At 37.3% G+C, this 21,653-nt stretch overlaps 2 protein-coding genes across 6 annotated transcripts in view; one reads left to right on the top strand and one right to left on the bottom strand.

The window, feature by feature from the left end:
* Positions 1-21,653, bottom strand: part of FAM227B (family with sequence similarity 227 member B) — a 175,359-nt gene that overhangs the window by 68,363 nt on the left and 85,343 nt on the right. The window lies entirely within an intron of this gene.
* Positions 1-21,653, top strand: part of FGF7 (fibroblast growth factor 7) — a 119,967-nt gene that overhangs the window by 51,802 nt on the left and 46,512 nt on the right. Inside the window, exons 3-4 of one of the 4 annotated variants that reach the window (XM_054041552.1) lie at positions 1,227-1,301; positions 5,441-6,031. In XM_054041552.1, the coding sequence (XP_053897527.1) occupies positions 5,746-6,031 (286 nt within the window). In that variant the 5' untranslated portion in view covers positions 1,227-1,301; positions 5,441-5,745. Of the gene's footprint in view, positions 1-1,226; positions 1,302-4,716; positions 4,928-5,440; positions 6,032-21,653 lie in introns of those variants that run through there. The other 3 variants (XM_054041549.1, XM_054041548.1, XM_054041550.1) reach the window with 3 other exon arrangements.

Genomic DNA, 21,653 nt, shown 5'->3' with positions numbered 1-21,653 from the left:
CTAGCTAGCAGATGGTAAAAGGTCTCTTTGGCTGTTACTACTACTATTTGGGTGTTTACTGTTTGATACAGAGACCTGCATTCAACCTTCATAACTGGCAAACATAGCAGTTGCCTTTGATTTCCAAAATGTTCATTGTTGCAACTTCCCACCTACTCACATTGAAGGAATTGGCATCTAGGTTGCTGTCAGGGGAGAATGCTTACCAAGGTATTATGGGAGTGATTTTAAGAAAATGTGGAATACATACATGCAATATTTTTCTCTTTCTGTAACTTTTAATGCTCTCAAGTTATCACAATGTGCTGATGTATTTCTTCATATAAAACGCTTCAGAGAAAGGATCATAACATTTGTGCAGTTTTAGGAGAACTCTGCACCATGTAAAACCTTGCTCGAGAACTGATTTGCCAAGTTCTTGGCATATTTCCTCGATAAGGTGGAAATGCTAGCCAATGCAATTAGATGTTATTTCGTGAAAATAGAGTAGGCCTATTTGGGGGAGGCACTGGTTATACCTGACTGCCAGGCCAGCTTGATCCTGGTAAAGAGGCCCTCTCTGTGGCTACATGGGATATAAATACCTCCCCCACTGCCTGTCAGCAGGAAGGGCCTTGCAGTGACCTAGTCCTGACCTGGCTTTAACTGTTTTCTGCCCATCACTAAACTTTTCCCCTTCTCCCCACCTGCTGCAGGGAAGCCCTTAAAGTGGCAACACCCCTTTTCTTCCAGCTAGCTAGACAAATACCCACTCGTATAAAGGTTGCAGTGGGCACAATCATGAAAATAGAGTAGGCCAGTTTGGGGGAGGCATTGGTTAATACATGGCTTGTACAGAAAGTGGGTTGCATTATTCCAGAAAATTCAGATTTGTGAAGGAAGGTTTGATTTGCTCAAGCAGGTTAAGATGGTGTCCTTTCATTAGACAACATACAGTTGGGCTTGCTTTTTGGTAAGGGCTAAAGTTTCATTGTATATTTATAATGTATTTATTTAAAGCTGCAGCTTCATTTTGAAAAGGTTGTTATTTGCGGGCAAAGCAAGGAGGAAAGGAGGAGGATGTGGCCACCAGCCATATTAAAATAACTTGTTGTTCACTGGTTACACTTACAGCTGGTGCCTTATTTAAATTGCTTTTAAATTATTTTAAATATAATGCTTCATAAAGATCTGAGCTGTAGCAGCACTAAAGAACACACTGCTGTATCAAATGATTTGTTTTACAGAGCTGGGAGAGATACACGCACAAAGCTTGTGGCTGGAGCATGAGTATCTGCAGCTTTCTGGAAATGAAACCTCAGGTATGCTATGGGTTTATATAAAACTAAATGCCAGAGAAAGCACAAATAAATTAAAAATCTCCAAAAGAAAAAAAGCAGGTTTTAAATGCTGCCAGTTGTCTTTGTCCAGCAAAGAAATAACATTTAAAAAAAATTCCACATGCATTCTACTGTGAGAAGTAAAACACAGATAAGATTTTATCCCTGATTACTTGAATGCCACAGATTTTTTCATTGTATCAGTCTGAGTTCAAATCTAAGAATGGAACTGAGACTGTATTGGTATAAATGGCTGGTGAGTTCTTTTTAGCAATGGACAAGGGATCAGTGGCCATGCTGATTTATCAGATTTGTCGGGAGCTTTTGATATTATTAACCCATAGGTATTGTTGACTTATCCAGTGAATCTTGTGGGAGTTGTGGAAGTAGCGGATTCATTCTTCCTTTATAAGGGTTCCCAGACAGTACTGCTCATTTTCTCCAATAGCCCTCACATGGCGTCCTACAGGATTTTGTAACCCTGCTATTCAGTATTAAACCGACAGGGTTGATTGTGAGATGCTTTGGATTGAGATTTCATCAAATTGCCCGTAGAACTCAGCTCTACATCTTCTTTTCACTGAATTCAGACTCCCACTGTCTGATAGAGAAGGGGATCTGGAGGTAGACAAACTGGTTGCACATTAGCCTGGATGAGGCTTATTGGCCAGGGGAAATATTTAAAGGAGGCACTCTTTGCATCATTTTCCAGGATTCACCATTGCAATGTGCTGTAGTATAGGACTATTCTTGCAATCTACCCAGACACCCCATATCAAGCGGAACTCACCCCCTTTGTGGGGCAAGCTGGCATGATAAATATTATTTGTGCTGAAGTCTCTGTATTGATTTCCTTTCACTTTTGGATTGCAACTTCAGATGTCAATGGAGATCTTAAAAGACCAGAGTGGTTATTCAAGAAGTTATCTGAACTTTGTACCCTAGCATGGCAGTAAAGATGGCTGAGTGGCTCTTGCTCTTGGTCCCTAAATTTGAAGTCTCCACCACAGATAGCAGGGCTCTTATCTGAGGGCTCCATCTTTGGAATTCAGTCTTCTTGGTAACTTCTCAGGGCCCAAGATTAGAGATCATCATGGCATCACCAGGCCAATGGGCCATATCCTCAGCAGGTGTAAATCAGCACAGCTACATTGACTTCAATGGAAGCATGTTAGCGTACACTAGCTGAGGACATGGCCACATTTTATTCAGTGCTTCGTTGACTGATTTTGTTATGTTCCTAGTCTTACTTTTGCCACTTCTTAAAGTGTCCAATGGAGGCATTATGTTCCAGGCACTGTAGACCAGGACAAGTGCATGCCACTGGGTCTCTCCTGAAGGCATCAAAACATGAGGTTGGGCATTTGGGGACAGCGTATGGTAGGGTGAATTGGAATTATGATAATCTAAGTTTCAGGGACCTTTCCTGAATCTGGGCTGTGGGTGTAAAAAAGAATTTCACACTCACCATGATTTTGAATGGGTTTCACACAATAGTAGGGACTAACTAGTCAGAAATCTTGGGTGACTGAAGGCATTTTGCACCTTTTTTACTTCCTCCCTCAATGCACCAAAATAAGCAGTTATGTATTAATTCATAAATGAAGTTACTGAATGATTATTAAATAATTGTTCAAAACTATAGTGAGTCAGTTTGTCACTCCATTTCATGTTTGGTCCTCTCTCTTGCTGTCCCTTCTGTGCTGGAGTCTCTGGTGCAGATCTGATGTTCCTACATGGGTCTCCATTGCCTCCTCATGTTAAAAATGCATACTTGTAACAATTATGAAAATAATCTCTTAAGAGAATGAGAAAATATCTAATTTTCCTTCATGATTGTGGCCATATTTGCATGTAAATCATTGTTTTTTCAGGTAACAATGATGATAAACTAGAATTCCTGGGGTCCTACTCTCCCTCCGCAGGATTTGAGTAAATCTCATTGACTACAAGTGAACACAGAGAAAGTAGCAAATGGGGAGTGCTCATAGGGAGCTCTGAAAGGAGAGGTTGAAGTATCTGAACTTTGAGAAGGGAAGTTACTCATATCCTCTGAGTTTGTGTGTGGGTTGGAAGGATGGGAGGGCAGGCGGGGTGAAATACGGTCCCCTGGTGTCACACACTTGTGAGTGATAAACACAGGAACACTCCAAACTAAGTCCTGAATCATTAAGCCCTCCTCACCACTAGGTGGCAAACATGTACCCTTAATGTTCCTAATGGCTATTAACTAGCTCAACAGTTCTTTTCAATCAAATTAAAGAATTCAATACACTAAATAATTATTCCCCACCTCTCCTGGGAAAGGTTGTGGATCAGGGTAAGCATGACTATGTTACAATTACAATACTATTTTCAGAGACCTACAGATACAAGTAATTTTCTCTTTACGACAGTTCATTACAAGATTTCCCCATTCCTGTTTAGTAAACTCTTACAGAGACATCTCTGTAAGATAAGAATAGAATTCATATTAAACAGGATAAAAAGGCACGGCTGTACTCCGTGGAATCCAGAGTTTCAATATGTTTTTATAATAGCTGGATTTCACCAAAAGCACAACAAGATTTTAAGGATGACATGGAGCAGAGTTTGGGTAGTAGACTGTTGACAAAAGTTGGAAATAAATATGTAGAAACAGCATGATAATACGTAGCTGTTATATTTGCCTCCCCAAAACTTAAGCCAACAGATCATCCATCCAACAGTGTGCTAATATGGATAACATCTGTACTACTGCAACTTTTAATTCTCATGCTGCAATTTCTAGGAAATATTCATGGGGGAAATGTTGAATATCATTCCTTATTATATTTTTCTCGGATGCTGACAAAGGTCTAGACTGAACGCAATGTTTAGAACATACATTGTGGTTTGTTCATAACAGCCATTTAAATAAGAACCCTCTAGATTTTGTATGCAATTGTTCCTCATTTACTAGTCTACAATACAAAAACATGATACACAGTCCATAATAGACACCATGCCTACCACCCACACTAAGTAATGCACTTGGGTATTTCAGCTATTTAAAGGGAAGGATAGTAAGCGAAGTATGTACCCATCAATCTGTGTAAAAGATTTGGAGGAGAAATGAGGTGTGTGTGTTTTTGTTCCTAAGGAAAAGGGAATACTGAACTAAATCAAAGAACAGAAAAGCTTTAACTGACATGAAAAGTAATTTTATCCAGTGATCACAGAAATCTGTTTCTGGAAAGTAGGTACATACTTGGAGATTTAAAGCATAAACTATGTTTATAGCTCCCTCTGATGACCATTGGACACTACACAACATAAGTCTTCTTTTATTTTTGTTCATGCATTCAACTGACAGCTGACTGGTTAAATTCTAATTGCTTCCAAGTGAGGTCAGCAAAGGTATTTATCGAAAAGGACTGAACAACAGGCTCAACACACACACGCACGCGCACACACAAGCGCATACACACACCACCACTCTTGCGTGTTGATTTATGGAAACAATTATAATTCTGCTGAAGTCTTTCTGAGCTGAGAAAGTTTGTAGCTACAGTAGAGAGTCTCATGTTGCAAAAGACAGACAACAGAAATGGAATACTTGTGTATCCAGCTGTTATCAACAGAAACAAGTAAGTTATCGGTGCTTGATGTATGTTAGAAATAAGCTTCTTGACATTTTCTTTAAAAACAAAATCTAAAAGTAACTGAACTACGTATGTATAAAAATACAGTCCCATGAATATCTGGTCTGTCCTGACATTTAAACTAGAGAAGTGCAGACAGCCCTTTAGGAAGAATGTGGCTAACTGTAAAGGTATAGGCATGAAGTAATGAAATGTAAGAGATGCAATAGCATTTTACCATGTATGAGTTTTGTAACTCAGCTGAATCAACAGCTTATTTGAAAGACTTATTTCTGAGCTACACAAGGAATTGTACATAGTTCAAATGTGTGCTGCTGTCAAGAGCTTGTTGTAAGATATAATCTTGTGTGCGCGCTCGTGTATGTTTCTTAAAGAAGTTAAGTCACTGTATAAAGTTAGAAGATGTTTTGCTATGCTACAGTACTCATGCAGCATATATTATAGTCGCACACACGTAACAATTGACCATAACATTTATCCATGACACTTTTCTCATAGATCTTTTACTTTCAGTGCAAGCAGCAAATTCAAGTAGTACAGAAGGTCATGACAGCCAAGGTTATTATAACCTGTTTCTTTAAAGGATATCCTGACTGAAAAGATATTTAAGGAGCTATCCTGTTTCAACATCAGTAACTATTAAGGAATAAGGATCAGAATTCTGGAAGAGGAAGCAATCTCAATTAAACCAATCTACAACTCGCTGTAAAGACAGAAGGCAGGTCAATGACCTAGGAGCAACGATCTACTTGAGATTTAATTTTCATTATGTTGTTCATGAACACCCAGAACACCGCACTATAATGCACAAATGGATACTGACATGGATCCTGCCAACTTTGCTCTTCAGATCATATTTTTACATTATCTTTTTAGTGGGCACTATATCTTTAGCTTGCAATGACATGACTCCAGAGCAAATGGCTACAAATGTGAACTGTTCCAGCCCTGAGCGACATACCAGAAGCTATGATTATATGGAGGGGGGGGATGTAAGAGTGAGAAGACTTTTCTGTCGAACTCAGTGGTATATGAGGATTGATAAACGAGGCAAAATAAAAGGGACACGAGAAGCAAACAACAACTACAGTAAGTGATGTCTCTGCTTTTGAAATTTGTACTGAAAGATTTTAAAATTTATGCATTGTTGGCTTTTTATCCCTTCATTTATGATGCTTTCACAATAATTTTGTATAGCGCTATAACCATTCTAATAGACATGTTTTCCAATTAATCATACAGCAGGACATTTGGTATTGATTTTAAAATGCGTCACTTTAAATAATACGTTACCAGTATGTTGTACATCTAATGTATTAGTTACAGCTGGTAACTATTAGCAAACAGAGCGCCTATTTTAACAAGTGAATTAAGGTTGTACATCTGAAAATATATAACCACAAGCTCTATGCCCATAAAGTACTTATGAAACGTTAAACCACATTTATGTAGGATGCAAACAACCTACAAGCTCAGTATGTGTGATTGAACAATTAAAATATATTCAATATTAGAAAATTCAATGGAAAGTATTATGAAAATTGCCTTGCAAAACCATTTGCACAATTTGCCAGGCTAGGAATAAAACCTATTATTGCTTCTACAGCTCATTATTACTAGGATAATGAAAAAATATTCTCCTCTCTCACTTCCAAAAACATCAATCACCCAGAGAGGGTGGACATGTAAAATTATACTAAATATACTTTTAGCATGGACTAAGCGTGTTTGATAGTAATCCTGATCCACCTATATCAATATTTAAAATGATTTTCATATACAACTATTTTAAGATATTATGTTTGCACGCACTGATTTTACCCATTTGACAATTTGTGTACAAAATTGTAAATTTAGGCAAATACCACATCTACTTCAAGAAAACTGGTGCATAATTTATTTAAGACAGAAGAAAAATACAGAGAATTATACATTGTAGCACTTAAAATGAGAATAAGTACAAAATTATTATTGCTTTAAAGTGTCAGAGGTATATGTTGGTCTAGTGAACAGTGTTTATTAAACAACAAATTTCTGTCCTGTGATGCTTTTAAATGTTATTCTATTATTTTCCATATAAATTAGGAAGCATTATAGAATAGCAAAAAAAAAAAAAAAAATCTATGTGCGAGAGATGGTAATATTAGTAATTTTTCAGTTGAAAATTTACCTTTTTTCCCCCAAACAAATTCTTATTCTTTTCAAGTATTGTACTGCATCATATTTACTTCATGATTATAACTAGCATCGGGCATCTTACATAACTCAAAGTTCTCTTTGCAATTTTTACTGTTTCTTTTTAAAATTTGTTTTTATACCAGTCTCCTTTTTTTCTACAGTCTATTACATCATGTATAACCATATGGCTTGGGAAATGTAAAACATCAGTTTATTGGCCATGGGCCAAATCCAGCGATTTTTTTAAGTTGGTTTTTACTCAGGCAACCTCTCATTGACTTCCAGTGGGACATTGCCAGAGTAAAGACCACAGAACTATATCTACAAGTGAAATCCTGGCTCCCTGACTTCAATCAGGCCAGGATTTCATCCTAACTGTTTCTACATAAAAAGTATTCTGATTTTTTTTGCAACACTAATGCATAGTACAATCATATTTTATGTTTATTACTTCTATACTGTCTCTCTAGATGAGTTTATAGCATCACATTGCCGAATAATTATGAAAATTTGCTTTTCATTATACCTTGCTCTTTAATCAATATGTTGGTTCATAATTTAACATTATTTCAAATTCAAGTAAAGGCTCTTAATCTGTGATTCCATGTTTTTGCTGCATACTAATGATTTTAATAAGTGTTTATTTTAGGATTCAATTACTACTATCTAGGTTTTTAGTTAAATGTAGCATATTTGCCTCAAAGTTTGGGTTTTTTTGGCAACAAAATCCTCAATACTTTATCTACTAAATCAGGAATGCGATAAGGAGATGTCTCTGCCACATGTAATTTTACGCACAAAAAGGCGGGAGGTCTCCCAGCATATTAAATTTAATCTGCTTGCTGTACTTCATCTACTGCATATACTAGGAGATAATTACTTTAGTGCTTTTGCTGGATAAGCAGAATAGAGAAAACAATACACAGATAGAGGGCATGGAAGAAATCAATTTAGCAATGGTAACAGGGTAGTATTTTCAGAGGACCTCCTGTGTATTATCAAATCAAAATATAAATCAGAAGAAACTCACTTTATTTCCTCTTGATTTAATTCAGATGCCTACAGTTTGGGGTTTTTTTGTGTGTGGGGGAGGCATACCCTCAGTGCAAATGAACATGAAAGAAATCTTTCTGAAGATATGTTTATGGCCATATACTAAACACATTTCCAGTCTGTGTTCTGATATGAAAAAGATTGGACTAATTTGCTTTCCCCAGCCAAATTTTATTTTTACAGCAATAAACTCAAACACCTCTTATTTTTACCTAACGTGTCTTTAAAATTATATCTATTACCTAAATGGACAAATCCACGTGTGTAAACTTCAATCATCTCTGTTAGGTGACTCACTAGTTTGCAATGCTCAGTGCTGGAAGTGGTAAACCAGACCATTCATTTTCTCTGCATGGATGATACCCCAAAAGAGTTACATCAGAGTCAACCAGCTTCTGTGGCTGTCAATGATTCAGTTGCTGCTCTGAAAAATGTCTTCATATTCTATGCTGCCAGCCCCACTGTATAATCTTAGAACAATGCAAAAATATTTCTTTACATTTGAAAGAGGAAACCCCAACTTTCTCCCATAAGAAATAGAAATGCTGATGTAAAAACACTGTGGTTTCCTGTATCCTGAATGTAGGAGAGAATCTAAACTAGATCCTATCATAAAGCCACAGATGTAGAACACCCCTCTATCTGCTGGTTCACTATCAGACGCATGCGATAAACTCAGATTCAAGTAGGGAAATCTCATTGTAAATATTTAAGTGTTAATGTATTTTAAGTGTAAATGAAAGATGCCAGATTGACAGTCTTGCAGACAGAAATCAACACTTTATCCATATACCATATATGTATTGTACAACATGGACAATAGGCAAAGCTTCCTCACAACTAGACATCTTTCATTGATGACATACCATCATGTTGCACTGGCAACTTGAGAAGGACGAAGTACATGGTGGTTTTCACATTAATCAAGATTATGGATCTGAGGTACCAAAGAATGCAAATCAATGACTGTGAGGAGTCAATAAGTAATAAAAACAGGGTCAAATCTAATATGTAATTCTTTGCACATGAAACTTCTCCTAACATATAGAATGTGGTCACAAAAATGTGGCCATATGAAAAACATAGAAAATAGAACACATTCATCAAGCAGACTTTGATGTACAATTGTACATTGTTGATTGTTGCTACATGATAACATATTGAAGCAACTCCTTAATATTAATCTCAAATTCATGTCTCATAATTCAAAGTTAATTTGTTACAAATACTTATTGTAACAATTCAGTCAGCTTGGTTGAGTCCAAGAAATAGCACACCCCCAAAAATCTAACCTAATCGTCACATCTTCTGTGCTAGCAAAGCAAATTGCTGAATTCTGGGCCAGATCAATGATGACCCCCCTTAGGCATAAGAAGAATGTTTATTGCACACACACATTTCAGTAAGGAGAACTTCAAATAAATATTTTTAAATGAATAGCTATTGAAAAATTGTAAATCATTCGGGGTTTTTTCCCCCTTGGAACAAGACCTTCTGTATCAAACATCTCTAGATCTGCTGGTAGAGACCCATCTCTTGGCCATACAGCTGAAAACTACAGAGTAAATTTGGTCAATCATAAGATAGTATACTCCCCACCACTAGGCAAAGGAAATCATTCCGCATCTGACAGAAATAACCCCACTCTTCAGGCTCAAAGTTGAAGTGCAGGGTAAGAGCCCAGAGCCTCTCACTAGAACACTAAAATAATCATCAAGAGACAGATGTGAGGCAGAAGCCTCAGCCCTTCAGAATATTTAATTTCAGTTTTGCTTTCCACACCCATTTACTGTACTTTGCCCAAGTTTGCTTCTCCGAGTCAACAGTCAAACATTTCTCTCCATTAATTAGAGAGAGAAACTGGCACATGAAATACAGACTGAGAAGGTATTCCTGTCTCAGTAATAGAATGAGGCCAAGCAAGTGGAGCAGAGAGGTGTGAGATAGATCTCTTAGTGATCAATTGCTACCTTTTGAAATAAATTTAGCTTCCCCTTATTACTGCTTGATCTTCCCATCATTTCAATTCTAATTATGGAAGTCTTGCAGATGTATTAGTTTTTGTGCAAAATTGAGTCAAAATAAGCTCTGTTTTTGACTTCCATCTGAAAGGATTTACAAGTAGGACTGGATGACGCTCTAGGAATTTACATGCTCTGTTGGTCTTGAAGTTTCATTCTGAGGACAAATGGCTTCTTAACTATTGCAAAAGCCTCCCCAGAATCTTGAATCATAACCATTTAAAAAAGGGAGAGAGTTTTCAGATGTGAATTTCCAGTATCAAGCCACCTCTCAAACCAGGAAGTACCTTGTCCCCCACCCCCATTCTGTTTTGGACGAGGCCAAAATTCCTCCAAGAAATGAGGTTCTAATGAGATCTTAGCACAAAAAGCAGAAATGTCACACACAAACTTAGCCTTGTGAGACTTCTACTGTTTTGGACAAAATCTTATAAGAACATTACACAAGATTCAGCATCATTAATCAAACCTAAACTCTAGCCCATATTGAACCTCAAACCTGAAACCTCACCTCCTCCAACTCTAAACCCCACCACACTGAAAATTAACAAATTTAATCTAGAAGTGGACCAAACTGCTACATACTGTATACCCACATGCACAAAAAGCCAACATGATTGCATTGTTAACACAACTGCCCTGGCACCTTTAGGCAGGGGTGGGGTGTTTGGCTGGCTGGCCGAATGAAGGGAACAGTGCTTTATGGCTGGGGGGAGGAGATGAAAACTGCTGAAAACGGTCAGCGTGGTTGCTGACTCATCCCCTAGGAATGCAAGATTTAAAAGGAGCAGCTCTGCACCTGAAGCCTCCCTTTTACACAGAACAGGCTGAAGCAGGACCCACCCTCCTTCCCCTTTAGGTGGTAAAATACCAGATTTGGTCAAGACCTGCAGTGGGCATTATGCTAACCCCCTCTTTATTAGGGGGGCTGGGAAGGAATTTTTCCCTTACCACCATATTGGCTTGGGTACAGTTGGGTTTTTTTTGGCTTCCCCACAGCAGGTTCAGGAAGGGCTCTGTTCATGCATGGCATGAAGGACGGTAGGCTAGATGTTGCAACTCATTATTTAAGTGTAAGGCAGAGGTCCAGTGCAGGTGATCCATAGGAAAAGTGTACAGTGACCAGATAAATGGCTTGGAAAAGGACTTAAAAAGACATGTTCGCTAAAGGAACAAATGGGGGTGGTTGGGGAGTCCTATGATTGGTACGGTAAGGAGCTAACCCCCCATTTTTATAGCCCACCTTAACCTTCCTACAAGGGGTGGTGGATGGTAAGGTTCCAGCAATGGATTTGCTGGAGGACCTGGATGGAAAAAAAGAGGGGGTGCTGGTAAAAAGCCCCCAGGTAATTACAGAACAAACACGGGGTTACCTGCACTGTACACTTTTATCTGCTGGGCAGTCGCAGATATCTAATAATAAAGTTGAGGCCTGATTAAACCCATGTCAAATACCTCCTGTACTTCTTTTGGTATAGCCAGACAATAGAATAAAACTATATAAACTGGTATGCAATGCCAAGAATGGAAACTCAGGTTTAATTGGGTTCCAGCAAATGTGATACAAAAGACATACAAGGCTGAACCATCTTGTAATATCTCCTGCTGATCTGTAGACATATCCTAGATTTAGTATAGAAAAGGCATAGATTATAATCCAAAGTATAAAAATAGAATGACTGTATCTAAGGAAACAACAACCAGAAAACACCATGATTGCCAGGTAATTTTATCCTTAATCTAGATCAGATTTTGAACTACCTTTCTCACTGGCAAATGCTTATTCACATAAGTCATATTGAGCCAAACTGCTCGCTATTTTGAATAAGAGGTTAAGAGTTTGGCACTCCATCATATCTTGTCTCACCTTTCACCATTCTTGAAAGTGGAGGAGATTGTATCTGTTCCACTTGGGAGAGTTTACAATCTCTCTTAATGAACAAATTCCAGAACCAGTCTACCTATAAAAAATTAAAAATTTAACTTGAAATGTTTCTAAAAAAAATGTACAAATTGTTGTTTCTCCCTTAAATCAATGGGTAAAGTACTTCCTTCCACAAAGAAGTGGAAAGTGGAAGAGTCTTTGAATTAAATTTTATTATTGCTAGGGTGGATTAAAAAAAAATCTTTATTTTTACATGGTTGTATGACTCTGGAACTTAGAGTAAACAACCTAGAGTTTTCTTGTAAGATCTAGAGCCTTTCATATGATAAAGTTAGAGCTGGTCAAAAATGAAAACCCAATTTTGCAAACTAATTTCAAAATTTTGATATTTTAATTTTTTCATTTTGATGTGTTCAAAATTGACCCATTTTTTCACTTTTTAAAAAAATGTATTGAATTTAAAAATACTTATAGAATACATTACTGATAAGGTTAACAAAATGGCAATCAATTTCTTTTCCCAAGAACTTTGCTAGTAAATCTAAAAAAAAACATTTTGATGACATTTTTGATAATCTCTGATAACCTTTTTGACAAAAAATAAGGCACATTTCTGGCAAAAAAAAATTCATAATGTCAGTATTTAACAAAAATTATTTTTGATGAAGACTTTTTTTTATAAATACTCTTTCCTTTGAAAAGTTTTGACTAGCTCTAATGAAAGAACAGGAAAAATGAAAGGTATTTGTTCTAAAGAGCAAGTTTCTCCTATTCTCCAGTTTGCCTGAACAATCTATCCTTTAAAAATGTCCTATGTAAACTGAAGCTGATTTATGCAGATTTAAAACTACAGCCCAGCCATGGTCTCTGATGAAAGTTCACCCCCTTCTTCTATGTATCCTCCAATTTTCCCCTTTGAAAGAAAACAAATAATTTAAAAAATAGATCTTTTTAATCCATGGATACTGAAATCGCTACAGGAATCAGCATTATTTTAAACAGTAATGATGATTTTAAATAGTTTATTTTATTTTTTTACTTTAAAATATTAGATGTTCGATCATATGATTGTATGATGATACACATTTTTATTTTGTTATTAAATTTACACATAGTATAAAGATTGGTGAGGATTCATTTCGCTATCTAATTATTGGGCAGGTTTATCTTTAAATGATATTATATTTCAAAGGCAGCATTTCAGAGTCCCTTAGCATATTCTTCTCAACAGCTATGGATAAAATTCATAGTTCCCAATGGGTATGTGCCTGATTTAATGAAAAACTCAGATGTATACCCTACCCAAATTGGAAATCCATGAGTGCACATTGCAGTTGAAGTTTTGCAAACATTGAAGGTTTAATTGAGATCCAGGACTCAAAGCATGATAAACTCTAGTCTGAGTTTGCCTCAGACTTGAACTCTAATGGTCACTCTTGTAATTTATTACACTGGAGAAAGTGTTTCATATATATAGCAATATTTGGGACCTCTGTCATATAGACCCCAATTTTCTCTCTAGAGCACTCCTGTAGCTGTGAGCGGACCTAAAGCCAGTAGATCTGGCCATTTGGCTATTTATCTTGCCTAAGAAAATCCCAAGTGGAGAAGGACCACTCTAGTGGTTACTACTAAATACTGCCCCCCGACACATACACTCTCTCTCTCTCGGCAGCCAGCGAATGGGGGCATAGCCAGTAGAAAACCGATATGGCTGGGGTACCCCTGCATCCAACTTTTCTCTGGGATCCATTGGCAGCTGGTGCAAGAGACAAGTCTCCATGCTGCTCTAACTTGTTCTGGGACAACTGGTACCTAGCAGCCCCAGGATCATAAAGGTCCCTTAAAGACACTTGAGCTGCATGCTCTTCAGATGGCCTGAGAAATCTGTGCCATAACCTGTGAATCTCCACTGATTTATGTGTGGCATGGTCCTTAACACCTGTGCAAAGTGTGTGTAAAATACTACTAAATTAGAATGGTAGCACTTATACTCACTTTGCACAAGTGTAAATGACCACACAAGGAGCAAGGCTGTGGAGAATCAAAATCCTAGAGATATCTTGACCATGTAACTGCAGTAATAACTGAATCTTTCTGTACTTAATATTGAACTCCGTGGCAAGTGATGAGTTTTTAATGACTCCTCAGTGTAGTTTCAGTTGCAGTTGAAGAATATAGACATATATTTTTAAAACGATAAATTACTTTGCCTCCTCTCAACCTAGCCATATTTGTCAATGTTTACAATCTGTTAAGTTATCTTGGGTCAACATCTCACATTACTGCACTGAGCTCACCTTTTCTAGGAAAATACATGGAATGAAATGACATTTCTCCATTTTGTGGGGACATGTGGTCTAGTGGCACTGGACTGGGTATCAGGAGGCCTAACATCTATTCCAGTTTTTCCAACTTACTTATTCAGTGACCTTGGGCAAGTAATTTTATCTCTGTTTCTCCATCTGCAAAATGGGGTTTAAAGAACTTTAAGATTATGGATGAAAAGCCCTATAAAAGCTGACAATAAAAGTAGTATTGTTATATGTAGTAAATACCTTTTACTAAAATGACATATGTTGAATCAGGAGCTGGAAAAAACTTAATGAGGCATATTTTACTATCTATACTAGAGGAGTATACAGTTTCAATTGGTATCTCAGTGCAATAAGTATTTTTCCAGATTGCTATATAGAAATTACAGTACTTTGGTAGTCACTTTGATTCCTAATATAGTCTTTGTTGGAAGGCATGGGATCTCCTTGTTTGCCACTTCAAACCAGCTGTGTTGTTTCAATTGTTGAAAGTAACATTTTTAGATTTGTTGGGTCTTTGAGTACTGAGTAAATGGGACTGTGTGATTTATTTATTTTTAACCTTGGAATTCTGCAATATCCCAGACATCTGTAAGTATGTACTCATAATGCTCCCTGTTTCAAGATGTATCACATAGTAATATACTATGGAACACTTTTCTCATCACTGCACAATTAATTTAGGCAAGTAAAGAACATTACTTTCCTAGCATGCAACATTGCTTTCTTGCATAATTGACCATCTATAGGAGCTGAACTTCAGCTGTCTATATTAACCATTGACTTTATTGTTCATTTTGACTTCTGGATACGAGCTGATGGAAGTGTCATATGAACTGACCAGTAAGTTAGAAAAAAATTAAACAAATGTTAACAGTGAAACTGAGTTTCATACAGCAAGAGCACAATAGAGGTTAACAATTATAGCTGCTGTATTGTCAGACTACAAGTTTCATAATGCATTACATCATTTGTATGCATGGAAAAAGTTGTGTGTAACAATTGGTGTTGAAAAGCTGGAAATGGATATTCACATATGTGGCTGACAACCGCACGCATAACACACAGAGGCAGTAAAAATACTGTTGCAATCAATATGCTTTATTGACATGTTATGCATTTAGCTTGTGAAACGAAGGACAAGGTGAAGTTGAATTTATAATGGGATTTGTTCACATAACTCCCATGTACTGCTTACTAAATTAACCTAATATTCATAGGATTTATCAACAGAACACCAGGTATTCTAAACGTAACCGTCTAGCTGCTCAGCTAGTGTATGTTTGCTTAGCCTCATTAAAATCAATGGAGTTATGCCAGTTTATCCCATCTGAAGAGCTTTTTATCTTGGGAAATAATATTTTAAATTATTGTCATTAAATTATAGTAGAAAATAACATTTCAGTATGTTATATTTAGTTTATAGATCAGCATTATAATACAGACATTTGACACAGTATCTCAGCTTCTCACTTTTTCTTGTGGATATTTCTGTAAAATATGATTTTCTGTCTGTGTAAGCATAGCTTCCATTTCAACTGGCTATAATGGGAGCTGTAATTCAATGCTAGGACCCACTGGTGCAGTCCACCTGTGGTAGCAATAGCAGCAGCTGTAGTATAAACTGTGCTCATGCAGGCTAAATAGGGCTAGCCAAAAGACAGGTAAAATGACTGAGTTCTGTCTACACTACAGCTTCCCAGGTTGCTACCACTGGCAGTGAAATATGGCTCCCATTTTTACCAGTCTAGGTAAGGTTAGGATTGGATTTAATTTGCTGTAACTAGCTTTTGCTTTGGGAATGGGAAGCGGGAAAGCATCTGGGTTTTCACTTGACATTCTAAGCTTATTTTAACATTTGTAAGCATAAGCAATTTTTAACCGGATTTAGTAGCTCTGCTATGATTTTCAGAGAATATGGGGATAGTTAAGTAGGCATAATCCTATATTGGGAATTTGACACTTAAGGCTGAAACAATAGGCTGGCATGACAACACGATCCAGACATTTGGTTTAACAAAAAACATGCTATATGATTTTTTTTTTTAAGCAGAATATCATCCAAAGGAAATCAGAGTCAGGGTGTTAATAAATCAATGTGTAACCATAAGTGTAAATAAGGATTGTGCCCACTTTCATAACCCTTGTAACCAAAATAATATCTGCTTCAGAGGCAGCAACGATCACCAACCATCCTACTCTCATCAGTTTAATCCAAACTCAGTACATTTTGGTAAACAGACCAGTTAAGTTTTTGGATGACAAAAAAATCCCCTGCATTGCTACATGAGCTTTTAAATATTTTTTCATAGAAGAAATTTTAATAAATATGCCTCACTTTACTTCCATTTCTTCCACATCTAGCTTGCTTTTAAATGTGTTAATAGACACAGGGAGGTGCTGTAGACTTTGAAAAGAAGCTGATCAAACTTCGTCTGTCTTTTTATTCTTGATACATTGAAACTGCATGCATGACACATTTCTAATTATAAAGCAGTGTGCTCAAAAACTACAACTAATGGGAATTGAGTTTGCACCAATAATCTAACAATTTTAGAACAGTGCATTGATTCCAATTTTTAAAATTTGACATTTAGATATTTAAGTGGCTGTGTACACTACTGTCTGTGAGTAAACCACTGATTACTGGGAATTTGTTAGAGGGGAATTATGCAATTTATTATCTAGGATTGAAATCCTAGGAACAAATTTTCAAATGTTACACCGGCCAAATTTACATATGCATCTCTAGTGCTTGTAAAGCCTACAGCTGCTCATGGAAAATAGGATCATTGAGCCCTAAATTGCCTCCTTGTGTTCACAGTTATAAATGATGAATGGGCCAATGTAGGACTTTATGTGCATATCAGTTGTCTGGAAAAGTCAGCACAATCTTTGATCCCTAACTATTGTGTTACAACGATCTTTAAAACTGGTATAATATCAAAGATTGTGTGTCATTCCTTCGCATGGTCGACAAACTCAGAGGTAATATCTGACATATTAGGTTAAGTGTTTCTCTGTTTTACATTGGCATCCAACAGAATAAGCCACTACACTTATTAGCTGATCCACTGGGTGATAAGATGGCAAAAGAGGGTGATACTGGCTTAAGAGAAGAGGAGGGCAGGATAGCCAAAGGAGGAATCCCTACTGCCACAAAGTCCTGGTGAAAACAAAAGCCGCACTCTCTGACAGGAGCTCTGAAGGAGGGTGAGCGCAAAAACTGAACCCCACAGAGTGAACATGATACTGACAGTATTGACTTGGCTAGGTTTTCTAGCAGAGTGGTTTGCTTCTAAGGGCCACCTGCTGAGCAAAGGCACAATTCAGTCTGGTGAGAAAGTCAAATGCAAAACTCTCCACAACATTTAGGCTTCACATGCAAGGGCTGCCACCAGTGCTGGAGAGTAGCATTTCAGAAATGCAGCTTCAGTGAGCAGGTGGGGTCTTCATAGTGGCCTAATAGTTTGGTGAGGAATAGGATAATGAGGAAGGACCATGCAGCTGTGATTGTTGGACTTCATAGCTGAAATGAATTTAACCTCTTTGGAGCCCTCCTGATACTTACTTCACTGACCGCTGAAATAACCTTTAGCAACAGATTGAGTATATCTATGATAAAGTAAATGGGGCCCATGCATACAAGTATTTTATGTTTAGCTACAAAAAAACAAAAAACCCCACAAACGAACAACCAGGCTTGGTGCAACTTCATAGAGCTGCTCCCAAACTAATTGGTTACAAAAAGATTTCCCCCACTGAGACAAAGTACAGGTCTGTCTCATCTTACATGGGGGGTTCCGTTCCACGGTTAGCACGTAAAGTGAAAACCACGTATAGTCAAAATTACATTGAGTTCAATGGAGGGCAAAATCGCCCGCACTACAGGTACAGTATTGAAATTGTTGTTTTTCTCTTTTTTGGGTTTTTTTTTTTTGGCCGACCGCGTAAAGCTGAAATCGCGCATATTAAATGCGCGTAAGATATGACAGACCTGTATTACAAGACTCCCCTCTTGGAGTGTCCCTTTGCAGCAAGACACAGCATGACAATGCTCGTCAGTTTCCCCACAACAATCTTCAACCAAGGTACTTTAAAATACTCAACTCCTTCTGGGGTCAAAAAGGACAGAAATCAACAAAATAAAGGAGCCTGCAGCCCCCTCCCCCAGCTCAGCTTCAGTCCCCTTCTTTAGAAGCAGACTCCCAATAGGCTGTCTCACTAGCAACACCAGTGCTACAATCAACCCAACCATCCAGATCAGGTCTGTTCTCTCACCAAGGGCATCCAGCAGGTCTTGGTGCTTAGCCAGTTCCTAGCTCAAGCCTGGTTTCTTACCTCATCTTCTCTCCTCCCCAGCCAGGGGACTCTGCCCTACTCAGGCTCACTCTACATTTTCAAGTAACCCTTTTCAGGCAGTTCACGGCTACTCAGGCTCTACAGAGCCCTTTGCCCATTCTTCTTACAGACAGTTCCCTGCCACAATTTGCTCCTCTGGAGGCTAACTTCCCCCTAAACTGTTAATCCTTAGGGCTTTTTCTCCTCTTTGGCTTATCTGCTACCTCTGTGCTAGCTACAGAGCACACACGTGCCAGCTCTTTCCTTAAGACTCTAGTAGAATGTCCCTAGAATTTCCTACCTGCTGCCTCTTCCTCCTTTTAAGTCCCACACCCTGCACAGGTGTAGCAGGGTACAGCTAACTGAACAGTTCAACAGGGCTGACCGGCCCAAGGCCTTCTGGCCCTTAAAGAGGCAGGCCACCCTTTTAAATGAAGCCTTTCTTTTTTTAATAGCAGTCCTAATAGAAATTAAGTATCCTGAAAAGAGTAATGCTGGCCAAAATTTCCTCCCTCACTTACCTTTCCCCACCCCCAAAAATAACACACACAAAAATATGTTGTAATGTCTAATATATCCAAGCTATGGCCAAGCATCCCATATAATGGCTGCTGCATTTACAGCATTAGTGTATTCCTAAAATTGCACTAAGCAATTTAAATAATCTAGAAGACACCTTAAGAATTAAAAGCAAAAAGCTGTGGATAAAATTTAATAAATTGGACTCTGTTCTCAATGATTTGGCTCTCTGCATTATTTTTCCTAGTAAATAATAACTTTCCAACTTTCATTCCACAAAGTATCTCCATCTGTCTTCACATAATTTGGCTTGGAGACATTTTGTTTACTTTAGTAAATTGTGGTCAGTATAGGTTTATATTGTATTTGATACATCTTGCTGACATTTACTAACTAATAATAATATTTTTACATTCAATATTAAATTTCTTGGGAAAGCCACAAATATAATGACAAAAATTCTGTGTATAAACCTGCCTACTCTGTTTTAGGCAATGAGCCAGTCATTCCCCTCTTTTCCATAAATGGCATTAGATCCAAAGAGAGAACAGAAAAACAAGCAAGAAGAGTTTCTTAACCAGTATGTCAGAAAGGCATAAAAAGACTCACAAAATCTGAAATTGTTAGCAGGTTTGTTCTTATTCCTGTCACACAATATACTCACACTTTTCTCATCATATGAAAAAATATGAAGTACTATATCTAGACATTTGAGAAAGGGAAAAATTGAATTTATTTCTGAAGACTTATGCCAAAATATATGATTACAAGAACACTGTTCCAAAGTTGTCAATTCATCCATCTAGTAAATATATCAACATAGCAATTACATTCTGGAATTAAAGTGTAGACACCTGAATGTCCAAATTAATACACTGATGCACAAACTACTTGATTGCACATATTTGACTCAAGCTGACATACCTTCATTTTTTTGGCTGTTTCTCTATGTGACTTGAGAAATATATTGGTTGTAGCCATCAGTTTGGAGAGAGTATAATGGCAAATGCAAAAAGAGTTGATAATTACCACACCTTTCTAGGAATTAAGGAAACTATGTAAATTAACACATTTTGCACTCAATTATTGTTTTGTCTTTAATTTGAATAAATCTATTGTATTGTCCTGTTATATTTTGGGGGTATAGTATGAACTACTTAATGTGACAGTTTCTAAAATTACACTTCCATCCAGATTCTAAAGGAACAGGGGGAAAACAGGAAATGTACGTAACGGCTAGGTTGCTGGTTTAAACAAAAAGGTAACATTGGCACTACATGCACCAATCCTAGAATTATCCAGGTGTTTTATGATATGAGGGGTAGGGGGAAAGGCTTGATCTAGTAATCACCTGTGAACAGTGTGGACCTGATCCAGTGAAAGTACTTAAGCATGTGTTTTAAATTCAAGCACATGAGTAGACCCATTGGCTAGAAAATTAAAGTAGAAAATAACCTTGTGAACTGGAAGGAAGGCATATCTTTTCCTGACATATTGGAGAAATTGTTCAAAAACACTTTATCATTGGGACAATATCACCCCTAATGTTGGCAAAATTTTAATAAACACGAATAGAACATTTCAGGATTAGATCTCCAAGCATTTTACAAATATGAATAAGTATCATTCCCACCTCTCATTTCCCCAACCCCTTTTTAATTTTTTTTTAATTTTTAGAATTTTGAGGTATGGAGGTATTAAGAGGTGCATTTTCAAAAGCATCTAAGGTATTAAGGGGTGCATTTTCATAAGCACCCTTATGCTCCTAAGGACTTAGGAGGATAAATCCATATTCAAAAGTGATTTACTATCTAAGCCTAACTGCAAGTCAATGAGACTTATGCTCCTAAATCACTTAGGCACTTTAAAAAATATTATCCTAAGTGAGTTGCCCAAGGTTACACAGTCTGCAACACGATAAGCAATAGAACTCAAGTCTCTGGCCAGTGATCATATTGTCTCCATAAATTACACAAAACAGATTTTTGTAGGGGCTAGATTAAACAGCATGCCTGATATTTCAACAACAAAAACAATTTTTTATTCATGAATTTATATTATTGGCTCATTTTTGCTAACTATATCCCCTTTCAGTTTAGGGGTAACCCTGTCCACATATCAGAGGAATTAACAATTACCCTTTCTGCACAAATTACACAGGAAAAGCATAATTTTCCCAAACAACTACATGAACTTTGAGCCTTGGAGGAGTGTCCTCCCCAATACAACAGATATAGGACAACATGCAATACTGTTACCATCACATAATTGGACATTGTAATTACTGAAGAGTTTGAGGTCATGAATTGTGAAATGATGTATTAGTGATCTCATTCTGAAGATCAATACAACATTCATATGGTTATCCAAATATTTAATATTTTAAGTCTGTTATTTTC

This window comes from Malaclemys terrapin, chromosome 10 (genome assembly GCF_027887155.1).
Source record: "Malaclemys terrapin pileata isolate rMalTer1 chromosome 10, rMalTer1.hap1, whole genome shotgun sequence".
Classification (NCBI taxonomy): Eukaryota; Metazoa; Chordata; order Testudines; family Emydidae; genus Malaclemys; species Malaclemys terrapin.
Note: the sequence above shows the minus strand (reverse complement) of the source record. Positions and strands in the feature narration are given on the sequence as shown.